The sequence below is a fragment of the Alligator mississippiensis genome, chromosome 1 (genome assembly GCF_030867095.1).
Source record: "Alligator mississippiensis isolate rAllMis1 chromosome 1, rAllMis1, whole genome shotgun sequence".
Taxonomy (NCBI): Eukaryota; Metazoa; Chordata; order Crocodylia; family Alligatoridae; genus Alligator; species Alligator mississippiensis.
In genome coordinates, this window is record NC_081824.1 from 414,501,327 (window position 1) to 414,520,791 (window position 19,465).

At 41.4% G+C, this 19,465-nt stretch overlaps 2 protein-coding genes across 3 annotated transcripts in view; one reads left to right on the forward strand and one right to left on the reverse strand.

Moving 5' to 3' along the window:
* Positions 1–154, forward strand: part of PHF11 (PHD finger protein 11) — a 40,374-nt gene extending 40,220 nt beyond the window's left edge. Inside the window, exon 11 of the mRNA XM_059730210.1 lies at positions 55–154. Within this exon, the coding sequence (XP_059586193.1) occupies positions 55–83 (29 nt within the window). The 3' untranslated portion in view covers positions 84–154. The remainder of the gene's footprint in view (positions 1–54) is intronic.
* RCBTB1 (RCC1 and BTB domain containing protein 1) overlaps positions 1–19,465 on the reverse strand; it is a 44,615-nt gene that overhangs the window by 5,802 nt on the left and 19,348 nt on the right. For both annotated transcript variants that reach the window (XM_006259561.4, XM_019500431.2), the window contains exons 5-10: positions 16,107–16,265; positions 14,802–14,909; positions 12,857–12,999; positions 8,038–8,228; positions 2,401–2,527; positions 109–260 (exon numbers count right to left, since the gene is read on the reverse strand). In XM_006259561.4, coding sequence (XP_006259623.1) covers positions 109–260; positions 2,401–2,527; positions 8,038–8,228; positions 12,857–12,999; positions 14,802–14,909; positions 16,107–16,265 — 880 coding nt within the window. The remainder of the gene's footprint in view (positions 1–108; positions 261–2,400; positions 2,528–8,037; positions 8,229–12,856; positions 13,000–14,801; positions 14,910–16,106; positions 16,266–19,465) is intronic.

Genomic DNA, 19,465 nt, shown 5'->3' on the forward strand with positions numbered 1-19,465 from the left:
CTGTTATACAGTAGGTCTCAAAATCATCTTTTATTCCCCCTACTTTTCTGTCAGTTATACAGGTCACCAGATTTCTCATATAAATTTGGCTAAAGAAGGTTGCGCTACCTATAGCATCTTCAGGTGGCAGATCAACGCTGTCTGTGTATAGATACTCAAGGAAGGCACGATATACTGGGTAAGAAAACTGGTCTATTTCTATCACCTCCTTCATGTCCTCATTCCAATACGACTGGAACATGCTTCTGAAATGTTCACACCTGGAACAGGAAGGCAGAAGCTTTACCTGGCATTCCATATTATTATACAAATATGTTAAGAATGAACTATGTTAAAGAGTCCATTTGAAATAAATCTAGCCTCCATTGTTTACAAAAACATGCAAGGGTTTTTTTGTTCTCTTCTTTCCTGTGTACTCATGTGTAACTCATAACAGCAAAATCCCCCTTTAGAATACCGTGTACAAATCTATGGCTTTTAAGATGCAATTAAATGGGACCAGGTGCAGAAAAGGGCTACTGGGAAGGTTAGGGGAAATGGAGAACCCATCTTGTGAGTGGAGGTTAAGTGAGATTGCTTATTTAGCTTTACAAAACAAAAGGTTGAGAAGGGCTTAGAGATCACGCTTTCTAAGCACATTTTAGGGTGAATATTGGAAGGAAAAAAGCTACAGTATATGTATTGCTATTTCTCACACTTCAAAATTGTTTGAAAGATAAATATAAAATACAGAGGGCAGAGAAATGAATGGCTTTGGTAATGTGACTATGAAGTGAGGAAAAGAATAAGGTGGCATTTGAGGCTAGTGGGAAAAGGAATAAGAAATCCTCCCTCAAACTGTGGTTTCACAAAGACCATTTTGGCTAGATGATACTTCCCAAGATTACTGAAGCACTGTGTTAGGCTAGCTCCCAGAAAGACAAAAAATTGCATCTGGCTAATCAGTAGATTAGCATTAGAAGTTTACATATAAACATAAGCTTAAATCAGAGAGACTACATAGAACACTAGTGAATACATTGGTCTTCCATCAGCAGATATATGAAAATATGTATTTTGCTGTAACAGGCAGCCAGACATACACTGAGGCAAGTGTGTATATTGTACTTTGGGTATACAAAATAAAACTAAACTAGATTGCAGATGTGTTTTCTGCCTCTTATCAGTGGCAGACTCACCAACATACCCATCATCCACATAACAGTTGAAAGGAAATGTCTGGTAATACCATGTTTTACAGCTTCTTCTGGTTGTGTGATGGAGGCAGGAAGATACTCTACCCCTTCCTAGCCTATCCCCAAATGCGTTGTTTGGCTTCTGCTTTCCTTCTCCATTGTCCTCCTCTGAAGCCACATGTAGGGGTAAAATGATTGCCTTGGAAGCAACTGTGATCCTAATGGTACTGAGAAATTTTCTCAAGTGCTCCACTGCTGGATTTTATTCACATGCTCAGAATCAAACTGATCACCAGTTTTGCAATCAAAAAAGAAATTTTCCCACGGGTCAGACTGGCAAGCAACACTTTTTGTTTTGCTTTGTTTTTGCTTTCTTCTGTGGCAAAGAACACACTTGTCTTCGTAGGATCAAGAAAATTCTTTATCCTAACAATTTCCCTGCTGGTTACAGTGGTCTGGTACTGACGATACCCTTGTCTTTTCCACTCTTTCCCTGTGCATACTGTGGTTCCCTTCTCCTCTTTCCCCTAGTCTGACCCTGGATACTCCATTGCTTTGGTGCACCAAAGGAGCTGGAAGTAAATGTTCTTGTGGAACCCTTTGGACAAACAGTTGCCTGATAATGGTGTGGAACTGAACTAAATGGCTTGAGAGGTTCCTCTTATTCTATGTTCCTATATCTGTGCATCAAAATAATAGTATACATTAAATGCGCTATAAATGACTGTAGAAAAAGATTTTGTTCACATGGCATTCAAAAAAAAAAAAAAAAAAAAGGAAGTTCTTTAAATTAAAACCTTGTTGTGAAGTTTGGACACTGACCTCCAATTTGAAGATGTTAATATGGACTTTGAGGACTTTAAGGACTAGGATATGGTTTCAAGCGCTTCTGTAGTAATATAGTTTTTTTTTAAGTTTTATACTTGTAAGTTGCAATTCAACAGCGTTTAAAACCATCTCGTTCATATACATTTAAGTCAATATAAAAACAAAGGTAAAAAAAAATGGTTAATCAAAGTAACCTTAGTGATATTTTCCAAGTGTTGGAGTGATGTTGTAGCTGTGATGGTCCGGGAATTATTTAAGAGGCAAGGATTTCTATGGGTGATACTTGGGGATCTGGGTTTTCTGTTTCCCATGGATTTCCTGTTTTTAAATCAGAGAAAACGTTGGCCCCCACTGCAATAGAAGTATTGAGTACCCAGAAGCATACAACAAGAAATACCTGATTTTTAGAACAGCTTTATGAACATGAATGTATTTTCCATCAACACGGAACTTTAAGTCTGAGGTTTCTGTGCTGTCAAACTCTTTCTTAAGAGATTCAGCTACTGTTAAAGAGTCTTCATGCTCTGTAAAAAGACAAAAAAATGGTATTGGTTTTTAAACCTTTCTGCTTAATGATAGTGTAGTCATTTGCAGTGACTTAATTAAATTAGCCGGTCAATAAGATGTTGTTGCATAACATTATAATATTTATTTATTAAATCCTTGGTAACTATGTTGGAAACCCTGACTGCCATGCTATGAAAAGTATGGTTATACAACAGCCATTTTGCTACTGAGAGAAGTACTTCTCTTCAGTGTTCTTGGAAGTTGAGTAAAATTACCACACAGAACAGGCTTCCAGATGGAGCTCCCTCAGCATGTAGACAGCTCTTATGCAGCTCTGGAAAACACTGATTCATTTCCTGGTATGAAATGGAGACCATAAGAACCATGCATCTCATGTATTAAGAGACAAAATAATCTAGGTTACGCGACTCTTTAATATTTATTATTAAAGAGAATAAAAACAAAACAAATAATACACCCTTAATATAGTTTAAGCATTTTCAGAATTTCTAAAAAGGAAATTGATTGACTGCTCAGGGAAGAAGTCCCATAAGGAAAATGTATAGCATGCTGTGGGATAATAAGCTTTACTTGTGGCATTGCAGGCAAGCTAAATACAACCTTAGCTACATTAATACTAATGCCCAGAGATGGCAGGGGCCACTGGAAAACAACATGTGCCTACATAAGTGCCATTTTATGTGGTACCTAGCATCCCATTGTATCCTTTCCTCATTTTACCCTTCATTTTGTTAGGAACAGTTTTCACTGTACTGGGATTACTTGCAGCAGCTTACCACAGCTCACTGAACACAAAAAGATCATGGACCCTTGTTTCTGTACGGAGTGTTGTGCGTCTTTCAAATAGAGGAGCACAAAAACCAACTCTTGCCACAGGGATTTCTAGCAATCTGACAACATACATGTCAGTGTACTATAGTGCAAAAGATATGCCAGAGGAAATTCTAATATTATAAAAGCCTGTCTGTCCAAAACGCTTTATTCACGTTCTGACTGGCTGACAAACAGCCAATCAGAGCACAAAGTAGCGTTCTGACAGAAGGCAGCCCACCACCATGATGGTGGGGACACAAGGGACAGAGCATGGAGGGAGAGGCCAGCATAGCTGGCCTCGGCTACCCCACCCCGCCCTGCTCCTTGGAGGCAGCAGCAATAGAACAGACAGAAGGGGTGAGGGGCGAGGCCATCAGGGCTTGCCTCACCCCTGCCCCACCCTGCTCCCTGCAGGTAACACAGGGGAGGAGTGGGCCCGGGCCCAAAGCGGTGGGGATGGGAGTGGGCCCAGACCCCAAGCAGCAGGAGGGAAGAGGGAGTGGGCCCGGACTTGGGGGGGGGCGGGGGGAAAAGAGGCAGGCAGCAGCGCTCTGGGCCCCCTCCCCCCGGTCATTTTTGACGGGCAATTGACTAGTCCTTAAGATAAGGACTGTTGCCATCTGAAGAGGTTTCTATAAACTAGTCAAACACAGGCCAGGCACAGCTAGCTATGTTCACAAAGTAAACAACAACTTCTGACTTGGAGAAGAAATTATATCAATTTCTCCAACTCTGCACATGTGATGTGTCTATAGCATACCATGCTCCATATCCAGGAGGAGAATATTATGATACTTAATAGCAAGTTGGAGTACCAAGGTCAGTGTTAAGGCTGCGTAGCCAGTCTGGTGCATACCCTATTTTCTTGATTTTCAGTTTTAAGTGTAGGTGTACTTGACATTCTTGGAGGATAGGAGGCAATGAGAAAGTGAAAGGGCACAAGGTGGCTTCCTAGGAGTAGGTCATTACTACTCAGCTACCGGTTCTCCTCTCCTGACCTCTCCATGCTCTGAGTAAGGAAAGACAATGATGCTCCTACCAGCCCACCTATTATCATAGTATCATATCATAGTACTTAGGGTCGGAAGGGACCTAAACAGATCATCAGGTCCGACCCCCTGCTCCGGGCAGGAACAGATTCCGGGATATATATATATTATATCTACCAACAGAGGGTGTAAGAAAGAGTGGGGGGTCTATATATGGGGAAAAGGGTTCTGCACAAAACTAACCAATTAATTTCTATGCGTGCTCTCCTCCACACACAGTCTACTACAGCACTTGCAGCAGTACACTGATTTTCAAGACAAATCTCATTACTTGTGTGGAATTTAGTACAATTTGAATATTAAGATTGGGAGAGGGGGGGAATGGCTATACCTGAAAAAAATTACCAAAAACTCACCTTACACTTAACTGCACAGCCAGCTTTAATGTGAAAACAGCAATATATAGAAGCACCACAATTTTAATCTGTATTTCCATTTTTAACAGGGATAAAATGAGGTCTATTAAACTCTTTGGGTTAAGTTCAAATGTTTATTGTAGTTGTGTAATGTTTTAATTTTCTATAACATTTTAGGGGGGTGGGGAAGGAATATAATTTGATATTTGCTACAAATTTTAAGGGCTGAAATTCCCAGTGTCCAAAACTTCTAACATGTTCAAATAAACTACTAGACTTTGGAGAGATGTCACTGAAAAGGGTAAAACTCTTGGCTTGGTGTTGTGGGGGTCATAACTGACCATAAAATTAGGGGTGCACTGATAGATTTTGGAGGCCAATATGGACATCCAATTTTTAAGGAGGCATATTGGCTGATACTGATCTGATTTCCGATACAGCTGCGTGCAGCTGGTAAGTCCATAGTGGTGGAAAGGGAGGCGGGGGGGGGGGGGAGAAGGGGCGAGGGAGGGGCAGATCAACACTCCCCATAGTGAGGGAGGGAGTGGGGGCAGGGGCAGATGCTGCCAAGCTGAGGCAGGGTGGGGCATGGGACACAGCTGCAACTCATCGGGGGAATGTGGGGGTGGGGGAGAGGGGAAGGTCAGCTCCTCTATTGCTTGCACCCCAGGAGGGCATGTGACCCCAGATCTGTGCAAGGTGGAGGTCAGGCAGGCTGCAGCTGCAGGCTGGACTCAGGGCAGGTGGCAGCAGTGCTGGGAGGGGGCCATGAGGGAGGCTGCAGCCCCGCCAAATTTCATCATAGCCACCCCATAGCTCCTCCTCCCAGTGCCAGTGATGCCCGCCCTGAGCTCAGCCCCTGCTGAGAAGAGTCCGGCACAGCCCCGGCTCCATCCCACAGCTGCAGCCCATCCGCCCTGCCCCACGCAGATTGAAGGGCACATCCTGTCCCTGTGCCCCCGCAATGCCCACCTGGAGTGCAAGGAAACAGGTGAGAGACATACAGCAAAATTATTCTAATGCTCTATTTAAGAACGAAAATTGACAGAGGCCTTTAGTAAATTAATGCTGCTTTCTTTCACAATACTTCTAAAGTAAAAATCACAGCATGCATACTCATTTTACAGCATTTTGAAGTATCTACTCTTACTCCAGAAAATCTGCTCTCAGAAGACTTCTCAGAAGGCAGAGAGCAACTAACATCATTAACATTCTCAGATACTGCCATGGGGAGGACTTGATGTCATAGTACATAGGTGCTGCTCAAGTTTAGTTGCTAAGCAATATGCTGTGTCTAATGGTTACTCTGCAGGCAATGTGATGTCAACCACTCTGGTTCACATCCAGGATCTAGTCCCACTACATATGTGCAAATGACTCCCTGGCTTTTCAGCTTAGTTCAAACCACCCCATAGATCAACTTAACTCTCAAAAACTTATCCAAATATTGCTTTGTAAAAAGAGGTAGCAGAATTGGAAACTAGCTGAGCTTAGTCAGGAGCAGGAGATATTAGTTTGGGAAGGATCATAATCATAAGAAGTGAGAATAGATGGAGTGAGATCCTGCAGAGGACATTAAAACGAGTAGTAAAAGCGTCTTTAGCCATAAAAACAGAAAACAAGAAAAAGAAGAAAGAAAATGATGATAATGAAGTAAGAATGAAGTAAAAAGTTAAGGCAGTGTATGTAGCTATGGTCCAAAGATTAAATTAATACTTTTGCTTAAGCTTTCAGTAATGATAATGATATTGAACATGCAAATGAGAAAACTGAACACAGATAAAAGAATGGAGCTACCATAGGTATAGAAGCAAAATGCAAAGAGCTCAGAGTGTCCAAATTGAGGCTAGTCTTCAATCACAGAATTCTGAGAGTTCTGGATCAAAGATTTTTACTAACTCAAGTCAAATTGGGGATGGTAATGTACAACTAAAGAACAGAAAGAGTAGTAACTGTAATTAAGGGCAAGAAGGTGGAAGTGCTCCAAACAGGTGCAGACCCAGTAGTCTGTACACAACAGTATACAAAGCTTTATACAAACTCTGAAGGAAAAAATGAATGAAAACATGGAGGAAATGAAAAATAGGATAAAATGAAACATGAATTTACCAAGGTAGATTGTGCCAAACTGCCCAGGTAGCTTGATTTTCAAGACGACAGAAATTCAGTAGATCTAATCTATCTTGACTTTGGTAAAGCAGTTGATAAAACTCCAGTTGAAAAATTTGTTAAGGTTGATATGACTGGGATTAGTTCAAGAACTGTAAATCTGACAAACAGGAAAATGACAGCAGTTTGTGCCAAAGGGGAAAACATTAAGGTATGAGGAGGTCACCAGTAGAGTTCAAGGATTAAAACTTGGGACTGACCTTGTTTAAAATTCTATTGATACTGTTGGCACAAGAAATAGGAATACACTTGATGTGAGCCTTCAAGAGGCTGAGAAGAATTAAATCTGCTAATGGAAAAGTTGGGAGGGATTGTCAACATGAAGGACTAGAATATCATACAAGAGGTAAATGAGCTTGAGGAGTGAAATTAATTTAATCCCATTCCTATATTACAAAGTATAGGGTTACACACTGGGTTAACAACAAAAAAATCTGATTAAAACTGGTTTATATATTAACTGTTGTGGTTCTGCCATCACATTAAAACACACACACCCACACCACACAATAAAGCATTTATTAATGTACGCTATAAATGACTGTAGAACTAGATTTCTGTTCACTTGGCATTCAATAAAAATAAAAGGTCTAAAAATTAAAATTATATATCCCACTACATATGTGCAAATGACACTCTGGCTTACATATGTAGTGGGATATATAATTTTAATTTTTAGACATATAATCAAAATAAAGCAGTTATTAATGTGTGCTATAAATGAGTGTAGAACTAGATTTTTGTTCACATGGCATTCAGTAAAAATTAAATGTCTAAAAATTAAAATTATATATCCCACTACATATGTAAGCCAGAGTGTCATTTGCACATATGTAGTGGGATATATAATTTTAATTTTTAGACATTTAATTTTTACTGAATGCCATGTGAACAAAAATCTAGTTCTACACTCATTTATAGCACACATTAATAACTGCTTTATTTTGATTATATATAATAAAGCACTTACTGTGTGCTATACCATTATATATAAACACACACAATTTAAATTTTTTTTTATATCTATCTAGTTCCAGTTTTATAAGACAAACCATTTATATTTGAATTGAAAACCTGTTTCAGAGGTGCATTACAGTACATAACCCTAACTTGTCTCACCTACTGAAAGGAGACGCCACATCACAGCAGGAGTAGCAAAACAAGCAAATACGTCATCAGTGCAGGTGAAATGAGTAAGGTGTGGAATAATCACAGACTGGCCACGGCACTGGCCCCACATGTATATCTGGCCACTCTGGGTCTTGGCAGCAGAAGTGTGAGCAGAGTGACAGGCTGCAATCTCTACAACCCTGTAAACAGAAACATAAAATATGCAGTTTTCCTGCAACAACTTTATGAATAGAACTATAATATTAAAAACTCCCAATTCTGTCAAAGAAAAAAAGGAGACACTGGCAACTGTAGTCCAGTCTTTTGTTTACCAAATCAAACTCAACTGAACCACCTTTGCCTAAGCAAATTCAAAATTAAGTTACAATTACATAAGCAAAATGCAGTTTCAATTAGTGACATTTATAAAAAGTGACATTAACAAATGTCTTTCACCTGAAATGCTTTCACCTTCCATCGGTCATGAACAGTCAAAGATTTCTAAAAGGAATACACATCTTGCCAAACACAAGACAAATAAGCAAAATCTAAGGATAAACGTATTGATATCTTCATGTTTCTATTTTGCAGCAAAAAGAAATTTGGGAAGAGTCAGGAAACCAATACTATTTCTGAATTAATGGTGCATGTTCTAGGCCTCCAGATGTCAAACAATATTTTATAAATAAGGATCTACCAAAGTCGAGGCAACTGCCAGCTGATTTCAAAGGCAGACCATGTGGCTGACAGCTATTTTCTTGGGTGCGACACAGTGGCTCCCCACATACCTCTGATTGGCGAATGGGAAGCCAAGGGGCCCTGATGGCTGCCCATCATTCAGTCCCACCCCTCAGCACTGATTGGCTGCAAGGGCTATCCATCATATGGCCTCACTGGCAATTGGTTGTATAAAGGACAGCCCTCACAGCCAATCAGTGGCAAGGGGAAGCGGCAGCAGCCAACTTGCCATGCCAGCAGCATCCTTCCCCTCTTCCCAGAGCTAGCATTTTATTTTTGAAGAGTTTTTCTCCCCCCACACAGGAAGCCCCTGGCTTTTTCCCCCACAGGGTCTGCCCAAAAATGGCAGTTTCTGCAAAAATCATGAAATCACAATTTTGGTAGGTCCTTATTTATAAGACTAGACAACTACCTGTCAAGAATAACCGGGGGGTGCAGTGTGCAGGGTTGGAGCTCTGTGCCCAACCCCTCACCCCACCCCCACCCAGGCCCTCTCACCCACTCACCACCTCCCTCTTGATGCTTGGGGTCTGGGCCCACTCCCCGCCTCCCCACTGCAGCAGCGGGGGGAGGGGAGAAGTGGGCCCAGGCCCGATGCAGGGGAGGACTGTGCCTGAGGGTGGGGAGAAGGCAGGCCACGGCAGCAGAGGCATGGGAGTAGTGAGTCTGGGCCGGCCTGGCGGCAGCGGGGACACAAGAGGGCTCAGGACCGATGCGGGGGATGGGGGAAGAATGGACCTGGCCCAAGGAGGGGAGGCCCACTCCTCCTGTCCCCATGGTGTTGCCACATTGGGCTGGGCTTGCAGTTCCCCACCCCCAACACCGCCACCGCAGGCCAACTTCTCCACACCCTGCCTGGAGCCTGATCCTCACCCACATCCCCCGCATCAGACCCAAGCCCGGGCCTGCTACTTCCCTCCCCCCACACCCATCGCATCAGCCTGGGCCTGCTTCTGCCCTCCTCCCACCCCACTGTGCTGGGCCCAGGCCTGCTCCCCCATTCCCCATGGTGGTAGCAGGGGGAAGGAAGGAATGTGCACAGGCCTACTCCTCCCTTCTCCACTGCCATGACTAGCCCAGGCCCACTATGCACCAATGCTGCAGCTGGGGCTGCTTGCCCCCACCCCCATCACTTGGGGTCCAGGCCCACTCCACCCTGCAGAGCTGCCAGCTCCAAGAAGCTGGGGGGTGTGGGCAGGGGGGATGCAAAGACAGCTCCTTCCCCTCCACCACCACCACATCAGCCCTGCAGGCAGCAATGACGACAGAAGGGGGGAGGGGTGGGCCAAGGCCAGTGCAGGTGGCCTCGTTCCCCCCGCAGTGTCCTGACCCCTCTCCCCTGCATGTCACCACCACCATTACCTCCAAGTAGCAAGGGGAGGGGAGCTGGCCTCGCCCTCCCCTTCCGTTCCATCATCACCTGCAGGGAGCAGGGAGGGGGAGGGGGAGGGGAGGGCGAGGCAGCTGTGCTAAGGTTTTATAATATTAGAATGTGAACTATCTTAAGTTATTAGGAACAATGCAATAGAAAAGATATTTTGTGGCAAGCACTGAAAAATACTCCACTTGAGGAAGCTTCCAGTCCCTCTTCAGCTATGCTTTTGTATTTAGGCAGTGAAATTGCCTGCCCCAAACCTGACTACGTAAGGACCACAGAGGCCTTGGCATAAGTACCTCTATCTTGTACATATCCTCCATTACATAACAAGGGGAACTGTACATTTTTGCTGTAAATGTGCATTTAAAATAAAAATTCTGGGTTAACCTTGGCTAAAGACAGGCTGGCTAAGGCCAGATTCCATACTTTGTATTTAAACAGGAAAACAGTAAGTGCTTGACCACAGTAACAAAGTTACTTAAATAGTACCATAAGGAATGGTACTCAGTGTCAGAAGCCAAAACTTAACTGATAACCTCTGAAGACCATCATAGTTAAACAGTTGTTGAATAGTGAATGTGGAGCCTCAACAAATTATTCAATTTGGTAGGAGGTCTTCATGACCAATCCATCATTAACATATATCCGAAGTGTTAACTGAATCACCATCAAGTGCTCAGAGGTGCTGGGGTCTGGCCTTCACCCCTCCTCCCAGGAAAGAGTATGTTTTTATGTTCCCACTGATATGAATGCTATGTAAACTTAAGTTAACTTTCCAATAAAGTGATTATCTTAAGAAGAGACAGGTGTGCTCTATTACAAGACCCATCTGACAAAGAAAAACCTTTTGTCCTAACCAGGTCCACATGACCTAGGATTCTTGTTCCTAAAATTGGCCCAATCTGCCAAAAACATGCCCAACTCAGGCACTGCATTTTACATTTAGCTTTTTCCACTGCTCCTTCACTCCTCAGCTCTCTCTATTCCCCTAAGTTTAAGAACTGCTTGGAAAATAACTAAAATGGACATAGTCCTCATATTCATTTTTCAAACATTCATATTTAATACCATATTCTTGGAAAAGATACTTCTTATACAGAGGTTCTAATTTCTATTTTTTATTATTTATTTCTCAGCTCTTGATCATGGTATTGATGCACTGCAGCTGCTAATGTACAGTTACTTTATTTTGTTCTCTCTTTGCTCATGGAGTCCCTATACCTATTAGTTGATTCAGTTAGATCTGAACCAGAAAAATCATATTGCTGCTAAAGGAACTGTACAGGTATTTCCAGAATCTCTACTCAGCTGGTAAAAAAGTACTTGAGAAACTAAAAAAAAGGGGGGGGGGGAGAATAGGAGGAGGCAAGGAGAATCCTAGCATTAAGCTTTAAAATAAAAGCTATGTTTTCCATGTTCGAACATACTAAAAGGGATTTCCAAACAGCCAGGGGAGGAATAAGACAGATAAATTAAGAAGCTTCCAAAGAAGTAAAAATCCCCATATTCCCCAATAGATTTTTTTATTTTACATCAAAAGCCAGATTTATCCTATGCCATTAATTTAGGAGCAACATAGCATCCAGATAATAGCACAAAAGTTTTGTCTTTTGGCATCCTCTATGTTGTGATAGTGTTGGGGTGATGTTGTAGCCATGATGGTCCAGTTAAAATGCAACATTTTGGAATTATGAGGTGAAGCTCCTTAGCTCTGGCCCATGTAAAAAGCTCTGACTCCATGAGCCAGATGTTGCCAGCCCTACAAAAATGGACCAGGGTTTTCCCAAAAGGAAAAATTTAGCTTGGTAAGAGAAACAGCCAAATATCAATCGTTTGCCAATTAGAAATCTGTACACAAGCACTGGAATAGAATGAAAGCAAAGAATCAATAGAAATTCAAGTGAAGTGCAAAGGTCTTCCTGGGGAAGTGTGGGGCAAGTGGTCCCCAGCCATTTCCAAATAGGACAGCTCTTTCAAGGCAACAGATTTACTTAGTGGAGGGCAGTTCAACCAAGCAGCCCACAAGCAGCCAGTATTCAGCCCATAGGCCTTTGTAGCTGTCTCGCCCACAGCATTTTTTTAGGCCAGGGCTGTCCAACTAGCAGCCTGCAAAGGGGTTAACATGCAGCCTTTGGGCTCCCACCTGCCCGCTGCTGCCCTTTAGCTGCCACTCGCACAGCCATGTAGTGGGGTAAGGCAGGGCTAAATGCCACCCGTAATGCCTGTGCAGCAAGGAACAGATCCTAGGAGGACATGTGCCACTGACACTGCCCACACAGTGGGGCAATGCCTGCCCCTGCAGCATGTCTGGTGCAGTATGCAGCCTCCAAGTGTGGGGAAGTTGGACAGTCCTGATTTAACCTAGTTTAAAAACTTGGCACATATTTATAATTTCCCATTCCATTGAGAAGAGCAAAAATATTTGGGCTGGCTTACTGACTCTCACACCTGGCTTTCTTATACATATTCAAGCCAGAAATGCAATGGATAGGATGTTGACATACTTTCAGAAGTTAGTGCAGAAGCCACTACAAGATTCCAAAAAGTATGCTGTCTATAACTCAGAGAAAAGAATAAAGGTAACAGTATGGAAAAGTACAAAATTAAGTTAAGCAATAAGAACATCCACAGATCCAAATGTGTATACGTTTCAGCATGCACTATGGCTTTTGAAATATCTCAATCCATGAATGTTAGCTGCAGCAACATTACCTTTCCTTTTCCATCATGATGTGCGTTGGGCTTAGCTGGTTATTTTTATTGCCAGTTCCCAACTGCCCATAAGTGTTAGCACCCCAGGAATAGAGCAAACCCTCATCTGTTAGTGCTAGTGTATGCGCAGAGCCACAGGCAATCTATAAGTAAATTTACAACAATTATTACTAAACAGAAAAAAGCAGAAGATAAATTATTGCACTCATTACATTTACGATTTGAACACATGAAATATCCCCATCATGCTTTATTTAACATCAAAAACTGATCTTTCCCAATATGTAAAACTAATGAAAATGACACATTAGTAGGAAGTACTAGGAAGTGTAAATCCCTGTAATGTAGGGTTTATTAATTATTTATTACTGACAATTCAGAATTAATGACAGTTCAAAATGAATCTATACACATAAAACAATCATTCTTTATCCAGAACAGCTAGTCAAGTTTTAGCTTATGTTTTAAATATAGGCCTATTCTATAAAATTCCCTTATAGCAGAAATGGCCAACCTGTGGCACGTATGTCACAGGTAGCTGCTCTGCTGGGCAGGTGAACCCTAGGTACTAATGGGATGCAGCAGAAGATGCAAGGAGCAGAGCATTCCTTCCTAGGTATAAAGTGGGGGCAGGACACTGCTGAGAGAGGTGTCAGGTGTTACAACCAAGAGCCAGGCTAATGCTTTCTTAGACCTGTAGCTGTCACCAAATTAAGGGCTTTGGATCCTAGCACACCATATAAAACTTTAGTGGTTGATGGGGCCAGGGAAGGGTTAACTTGGTTCTTGGCAGTGTCACCCCTCCTGTTACAGGAGTTTCCTGCCTCTATTCTGCTCCCTGTAGCTGAAGGCTCAATGCCTCATCTCCACTCCAGCACCCAGTGTACAAAATCTATCAAGCAAGCCTATGGGGGAGTGGGGGAGGCTAAGGAATGAAAGCAGCACTCAGGGAGATGATGGTGGGCATAGGAATTAAGTTGTGGCACACCTGACAAAAAGTTTGGCCACCACTGCCTTACAGTCTCCGACCAATAAATTCCAAACTCCAATAATTCATCCAGAAAGAACAGTCAAGTCTTCCTTCACTTCTAGCTAAACTTTTTATGAACTGAGGCTTCATAAGAGTCTTATAAAGTAAGTACCTATTAACCCATTTAAAGATAACATGATTTGATGTGTCATTTAAACCTAAATTATTGATAGTCTGACAGAGCCTAGATTAGAACACAGATCTCCCGATTCTTCAAGAAGACATTTTCAAACAGGGTACTTGGGCACCCGGTATGCCACCACATCCTTTGAAGGGTGACTGAAGTGTGAGGAGATAAACTGATAATCTCATCAGATAAGCCAGGCTCAGGTGTATTCTTGCCTGGACAAATCTCCCACTCCCGCTGCAGAGGCCCTCTCCAAGGAAGTAAGTGCTCAAATATGTAAATTAGTTTTTGAAATCAGGTGCCACTAAATTCACAAAAGTTAGGGAGGGGTAACTTGAGGCCAAAAAGGTTGAGAACTACTGTCCTAGAGTCTTATATTTTCACTTTAAGACCACCTTTCTTCTCTGGTTCTCTTTTCTCCCTGAGCCTTTCACTCCTAATCCACTTCCTAATTCAAGATATTAAAGTAAATCAAATCCCTTGAAAATCCAGGCTTACCTGGTCTCAATCATTCATTCTGTATTTACCTGCTCTACCCCACTTCGCTCTTCCTTGCAAGAGAGGTTTACAGCATAATGTACTTGATGGTTAGTCATATGTGAAACATTCCTAAGGCTTGCAAAGCAAATATTCTGTTGATGGACGTTAGGCCTTTAGCTTTAATAGAATTTAAGAGACCAACTTAAAAAAATTAAATCTTTAATTCTACACGTTTAAATCTTAGAATAAGATTTTGGAGAGAGAATGAATATTAAATAAATGCATTTTCACTTCTGACTTGGACTTACCTGAAGCACACAGACACCCTGCAAGGCTGTCACTCTATATGGAGTTAGCTGATTGCTATTGTTTCCAAGACCTAGCTGACCATTACCATTGTAACCCCATCCATATACCTGGTTTAAGGGAGGAAAAGAAAAGATTAAATTTCCTGTTCTGTTTGTAAAAATACTGAGTTTGACTCAGTATTGACGTAATCAGAGACAACAGAACTCTGTAAGAAGCGTCTCTGGTGAGAGCATCAAATTGTGAACCTGAGAAGAGGTGATGGAATAGAGTAGGAAGCATGTAATAAATTTAATAAATTTCTGCTATTTTTTTCAATTCTATATTTAATTCTATTAATCTTTTAAAAGAAGGCAAGCTATTTTAAAGATGCCTTCCTTTACTGTCCTAGTAAGTTTTCTGTAAAAGAGTGGCAATATTCTACACCTTTCAGGTCCCACTGTGCTGATTTAATTTTTTAGCTGACAATCTTAAGAACAGTATCAAACATCTTGATCAACTTAAAACGTATCCAATAGCTGAATAGGCCTCTATTTGACTATTCAGAGCTTCAAATTTCTTCCTAGTTTCTTTCTATTAGAAAGTATATATCAGAGCTAGAGGTCCACCAATAAAGATTTTTTTGGCTGATACTGATCCGACTGCAGATATGCAGCCCAGCAGCTTGGAGATCAATATCCAGCTAGTAAGTCTGTGGTGGGGGGGAAGGGTTGTAGGGGAGGGACCAGACTGAGGCCCCCATGGTGAAGGAGGGAATGGGGCTGGGGCCAGGGTGGGCGACTCCCATCACTGTGTGTACCCTGGGGGGAGGATGGGGGGCACGTGCCCCCCAGATCTGTGTGCGGGGCGAGGGCAGGCTGCCCACTATGCATTTGGGGCTAGGAGCTGCTCCAGCCTCTTCCCAGCAGTGGAGGCTGGGCCAGGGTGCTACAGGCTTGGCTACAGCCACCCCAAAATTTGCCGTAGCCATGCATGTCAAGTCATAAAACACCTCAGACCCAAATCACACTACTATTTTAACACCTCCTGGGGGCCAGAGACAAATGTATTCATTTTCTCATCTTAGTTTCAATTCAAGACCCCATAGCTGAAATGAAGACAAATGAACAGAACATGTTCATTCCATACCAATGGATGAAACTATAAGAGTCTAAGTATACAGCAAAGAACCAAATGATGCAGAGCTCAAAAAATAATATCAGTTCCATAGCAGTACTGATGTATTAGGAGTGTTTTCTATGTCAATACTTCTCCTCTATCCAGACATGAGCACAATATATTTTATGAGATGATAGAAGATAACTTACCTCACCATTCTCTACTACAGCCATGGAGGAAGTTTGACCACAAGCAATACCAACAACCATTTTAGTTTGTAAACAATTTGAGACTTTACGAGGAGTTGGTTGATTGGCTGTAGATCCAGATCCAACTTGACCACAGTTGTTATATCCCCAGGCATATACCTGCCCATGGTGGTGGGGGCGGGAGGGAGGCAAGAGAGAAAGATTTAACCAAATGGCTTAATTTAAAATGTTAACTCTTGGTAACTAAGTTCTTTGGAAGAAAGGATACAATTTACTTTACTATATCAGAAATATTTAATAAAAATATTGTCAATGTCACAAACCACGTACAACCATGATAATCTGGCACTATGTATGACCACAGGAATTTTCCACATGCTATAAAGCTCTAAATGTTTTCCTTGTGATACTTGAAATAAAAACTTTTTGAAAACAACTTAACAAGATTCTAAATGTAAGACCCCCTAAGTCTAGAGCAGGGGTATCAAACTTATGTCCCACAAGCCAGATCCATGGAGCTGGAGCCCTTCTATCTATCTATCTTAGACAGGTGGGGAGATCCCTACGTGGAAGAAAGAATGGACACAAATTTGATGTCCATTTCAGAAATACTGGCTCATGGTGGAACACTTAAACCTCCCTGGATATTCCATCACTTCTCTCAGAGTAGCTGCTCTTTAAAACAACAAAAAACTTTAAAAGCCACCTCAAACGCAAAATTGTGGAACAAGAAATTATCCACAGACTGGACTGTGTTAAGTGTGGTCTTAACAGAGACTATAGGTTCTTACACCATTAACTGGTCTAGTTTTTATACCCTTAGGTTCGCAGGTTAACTGCTTTGTTTATCCATAATGAGCTATTCAATTTACCTTTCACCAGTGCTCCCCACCCTCCTTTTCTCATGCTTTGCATTTAAATTCCTTTTTAATACATCCCTGCTTTCTGAAATCCATTCATAGTATCTGATGAAGCAGACCAGGGGCAGGCAAAATGCAGCCTGCCAGGCCATTCTGTCTGGCCCGTGGGGCCCCTAAAAAATTTAAAAAATAAATATTTATCTGTCCCTGGATGCCTGTCACACAGCCCTTGATGGCTTGCCAAAACTCAATATAAAGCCCTCTGCCGAATATAATTGCTCACCCCTGAAATAGACCATAGGCCCTTGACTACAAAACTTGTGCTTTTCTGAACTAGCCAGTATCCAAGGTGCCACCGAGCCCTGCCTTCTGCCCAACAAGTTATAACAGCCCTCTTCCCTTTGAATGGGCTTATTCATTTACATAATTAGGTTGAACAATAGCAACTATTCTCTACTTGGTCTGTATCTACTTCTGATAATCTCTCTCTCTGCTGTACAGATTTACTACTTACTTCCCATTTAAGTGATTACTTTCATTAATATAATGGGGTTAATGAAAATAAATCATTCTACCTGGTAGTTATCTTAATATATATAAACTTTGACATACACAGCCATTTCTCAGACCTAGGAACGTAGTATATACAGTTTCTCTCTCAATTGTAAAGTGAGCCAATTAAAAAAAAAATATTACCAGTCTTAAGCTCTTCTACTTTTAATACTATTACAACTCGTTATCATGTAACAATTCAAAGCTCTTCTGAAATTCCAAAAAGTTAGTCATATACACGTACCAGCCAATTCCTTCTATAAAATGTTGTTCAATTATATTTAGTATAATCACAATTTATAAATCACATTTATTTCCTGTACAATAAAGCCTGAAACTGAAAGCAGTAGGGAACAAGTGTAGATTAAAAGCAACTAAAAACTGTATTTAACTACAATGCTGACACTTGTATAAGTATTCATACTAAAAATAATTTTAGTTATAATTTTAAAACCTGTAGATTTCCCTTCTTACTTTTCATCTCACCTTGTTCTGGCTTTATCATTACTGCCTAAAAATGTGCATTTGCCATATATGGAAGTGAAAATTCCAAATCTTTTCTATTCCTTTATTAGATGTATATATTGCCCTTCTCAAAGAAGGCTCAAGGGAGCTTATAATATAAAACAAAAAGTTACAGAATCAGAATAATATTAAAATACCCCAAACCATCCAAAATTCAGAAATAATCTACCACCTTATGCTCCCTTGCCTCTGACCAAGGAGGTAAACCCCCACAAGCCAATCTATATTCATTTACACCATAAATGAAAGCAATCCCCTCAGATTCCCTCTCGTTCCTACCCACTCTTGGTTCCCCTACCTCACACACAAGAACCCTTCCCTCCCTTACTGCCCCTCCCTCTCATAGCAGAGCCCCTGATTCTTCATTTCCTCCACAAGGAAAAATTATTCAAAGTCCAAATGATAACAACAAGCGATGCAATACCCTATCCCCCAACAGTCCTCATTTCTGTCTCTGCCAAAGTGTGCTCTTTAGCATTGCATTTTGGCAGTGCCCACCATAGGGTGGTTGGCAGTCCTTTCAAAAGGCCCCAGGCTGCCTAGTCTCAACCACCTTCCAGCTCAGGTGGCCATGCAGCGTGCACATGGCCCTTTCAGAGTCAACCTACGAATCTTTTCCTTCCCCATCCTTGAAAGTATTGATTTAATACATTAGGTTATAATGATCTTCATATGATTTTATATTAGAGCATAATTTGGAGGTGTTTGATTCTAGGTACCTGGCTCTTATAACCATAGTCAGATGGGCTTTTAAGAAGATTTAAGGATTAAACACAATTCCAATAGCATCTGAAAGCAGATGTAGATTAGGGAGTTTCTCTGTAGACTCAAAAATATCACTTATTAAAAAAGAGACTAATCAGTCAATATTACTAATAGTTATTTGCAGGGAGGGAGAGAGGATGGGACAGGACGAGACAAACAGAATTTTTCTACAAAACACACACTGGAGTGATCAAAGTCAGTAGTCAAAAAAAATCAAAAGACTGACAGTAACACTGTTTTGCGTGGATGGGTTACATATCTTCAACATTCTTTACTGCACACACAGCAAATACCCTTAAATTTGAACCTTTTAAAAGAATTCTACCTTTTCTAGTGGTCAGGGGTGTTGGTTGTAGCCATGTAGATCTAAGGACACAGGCAGATAAAGGTTCTTTGGGTAAATGTGATATCTTTTATTAGACGAACTAAATAGTTGGAAAAATTGGTCTTTGTAAGCTTTCGGGTACAAACACCCTTCTTCAGGCTCTGCCTGAAGCTTTCTACCCGAAAGCTTGCAAAGACCAATTTTTCCAACTATTTAGTTGGTCTAATAAAAGATATCACATTTATCCAAAGAACCTTGTCTACCTTTTCTAGTAGAATTCTTCAAGTAAGGAATAGTATAGGCAAAAAAAAATCTTTCACAATGATACAGCT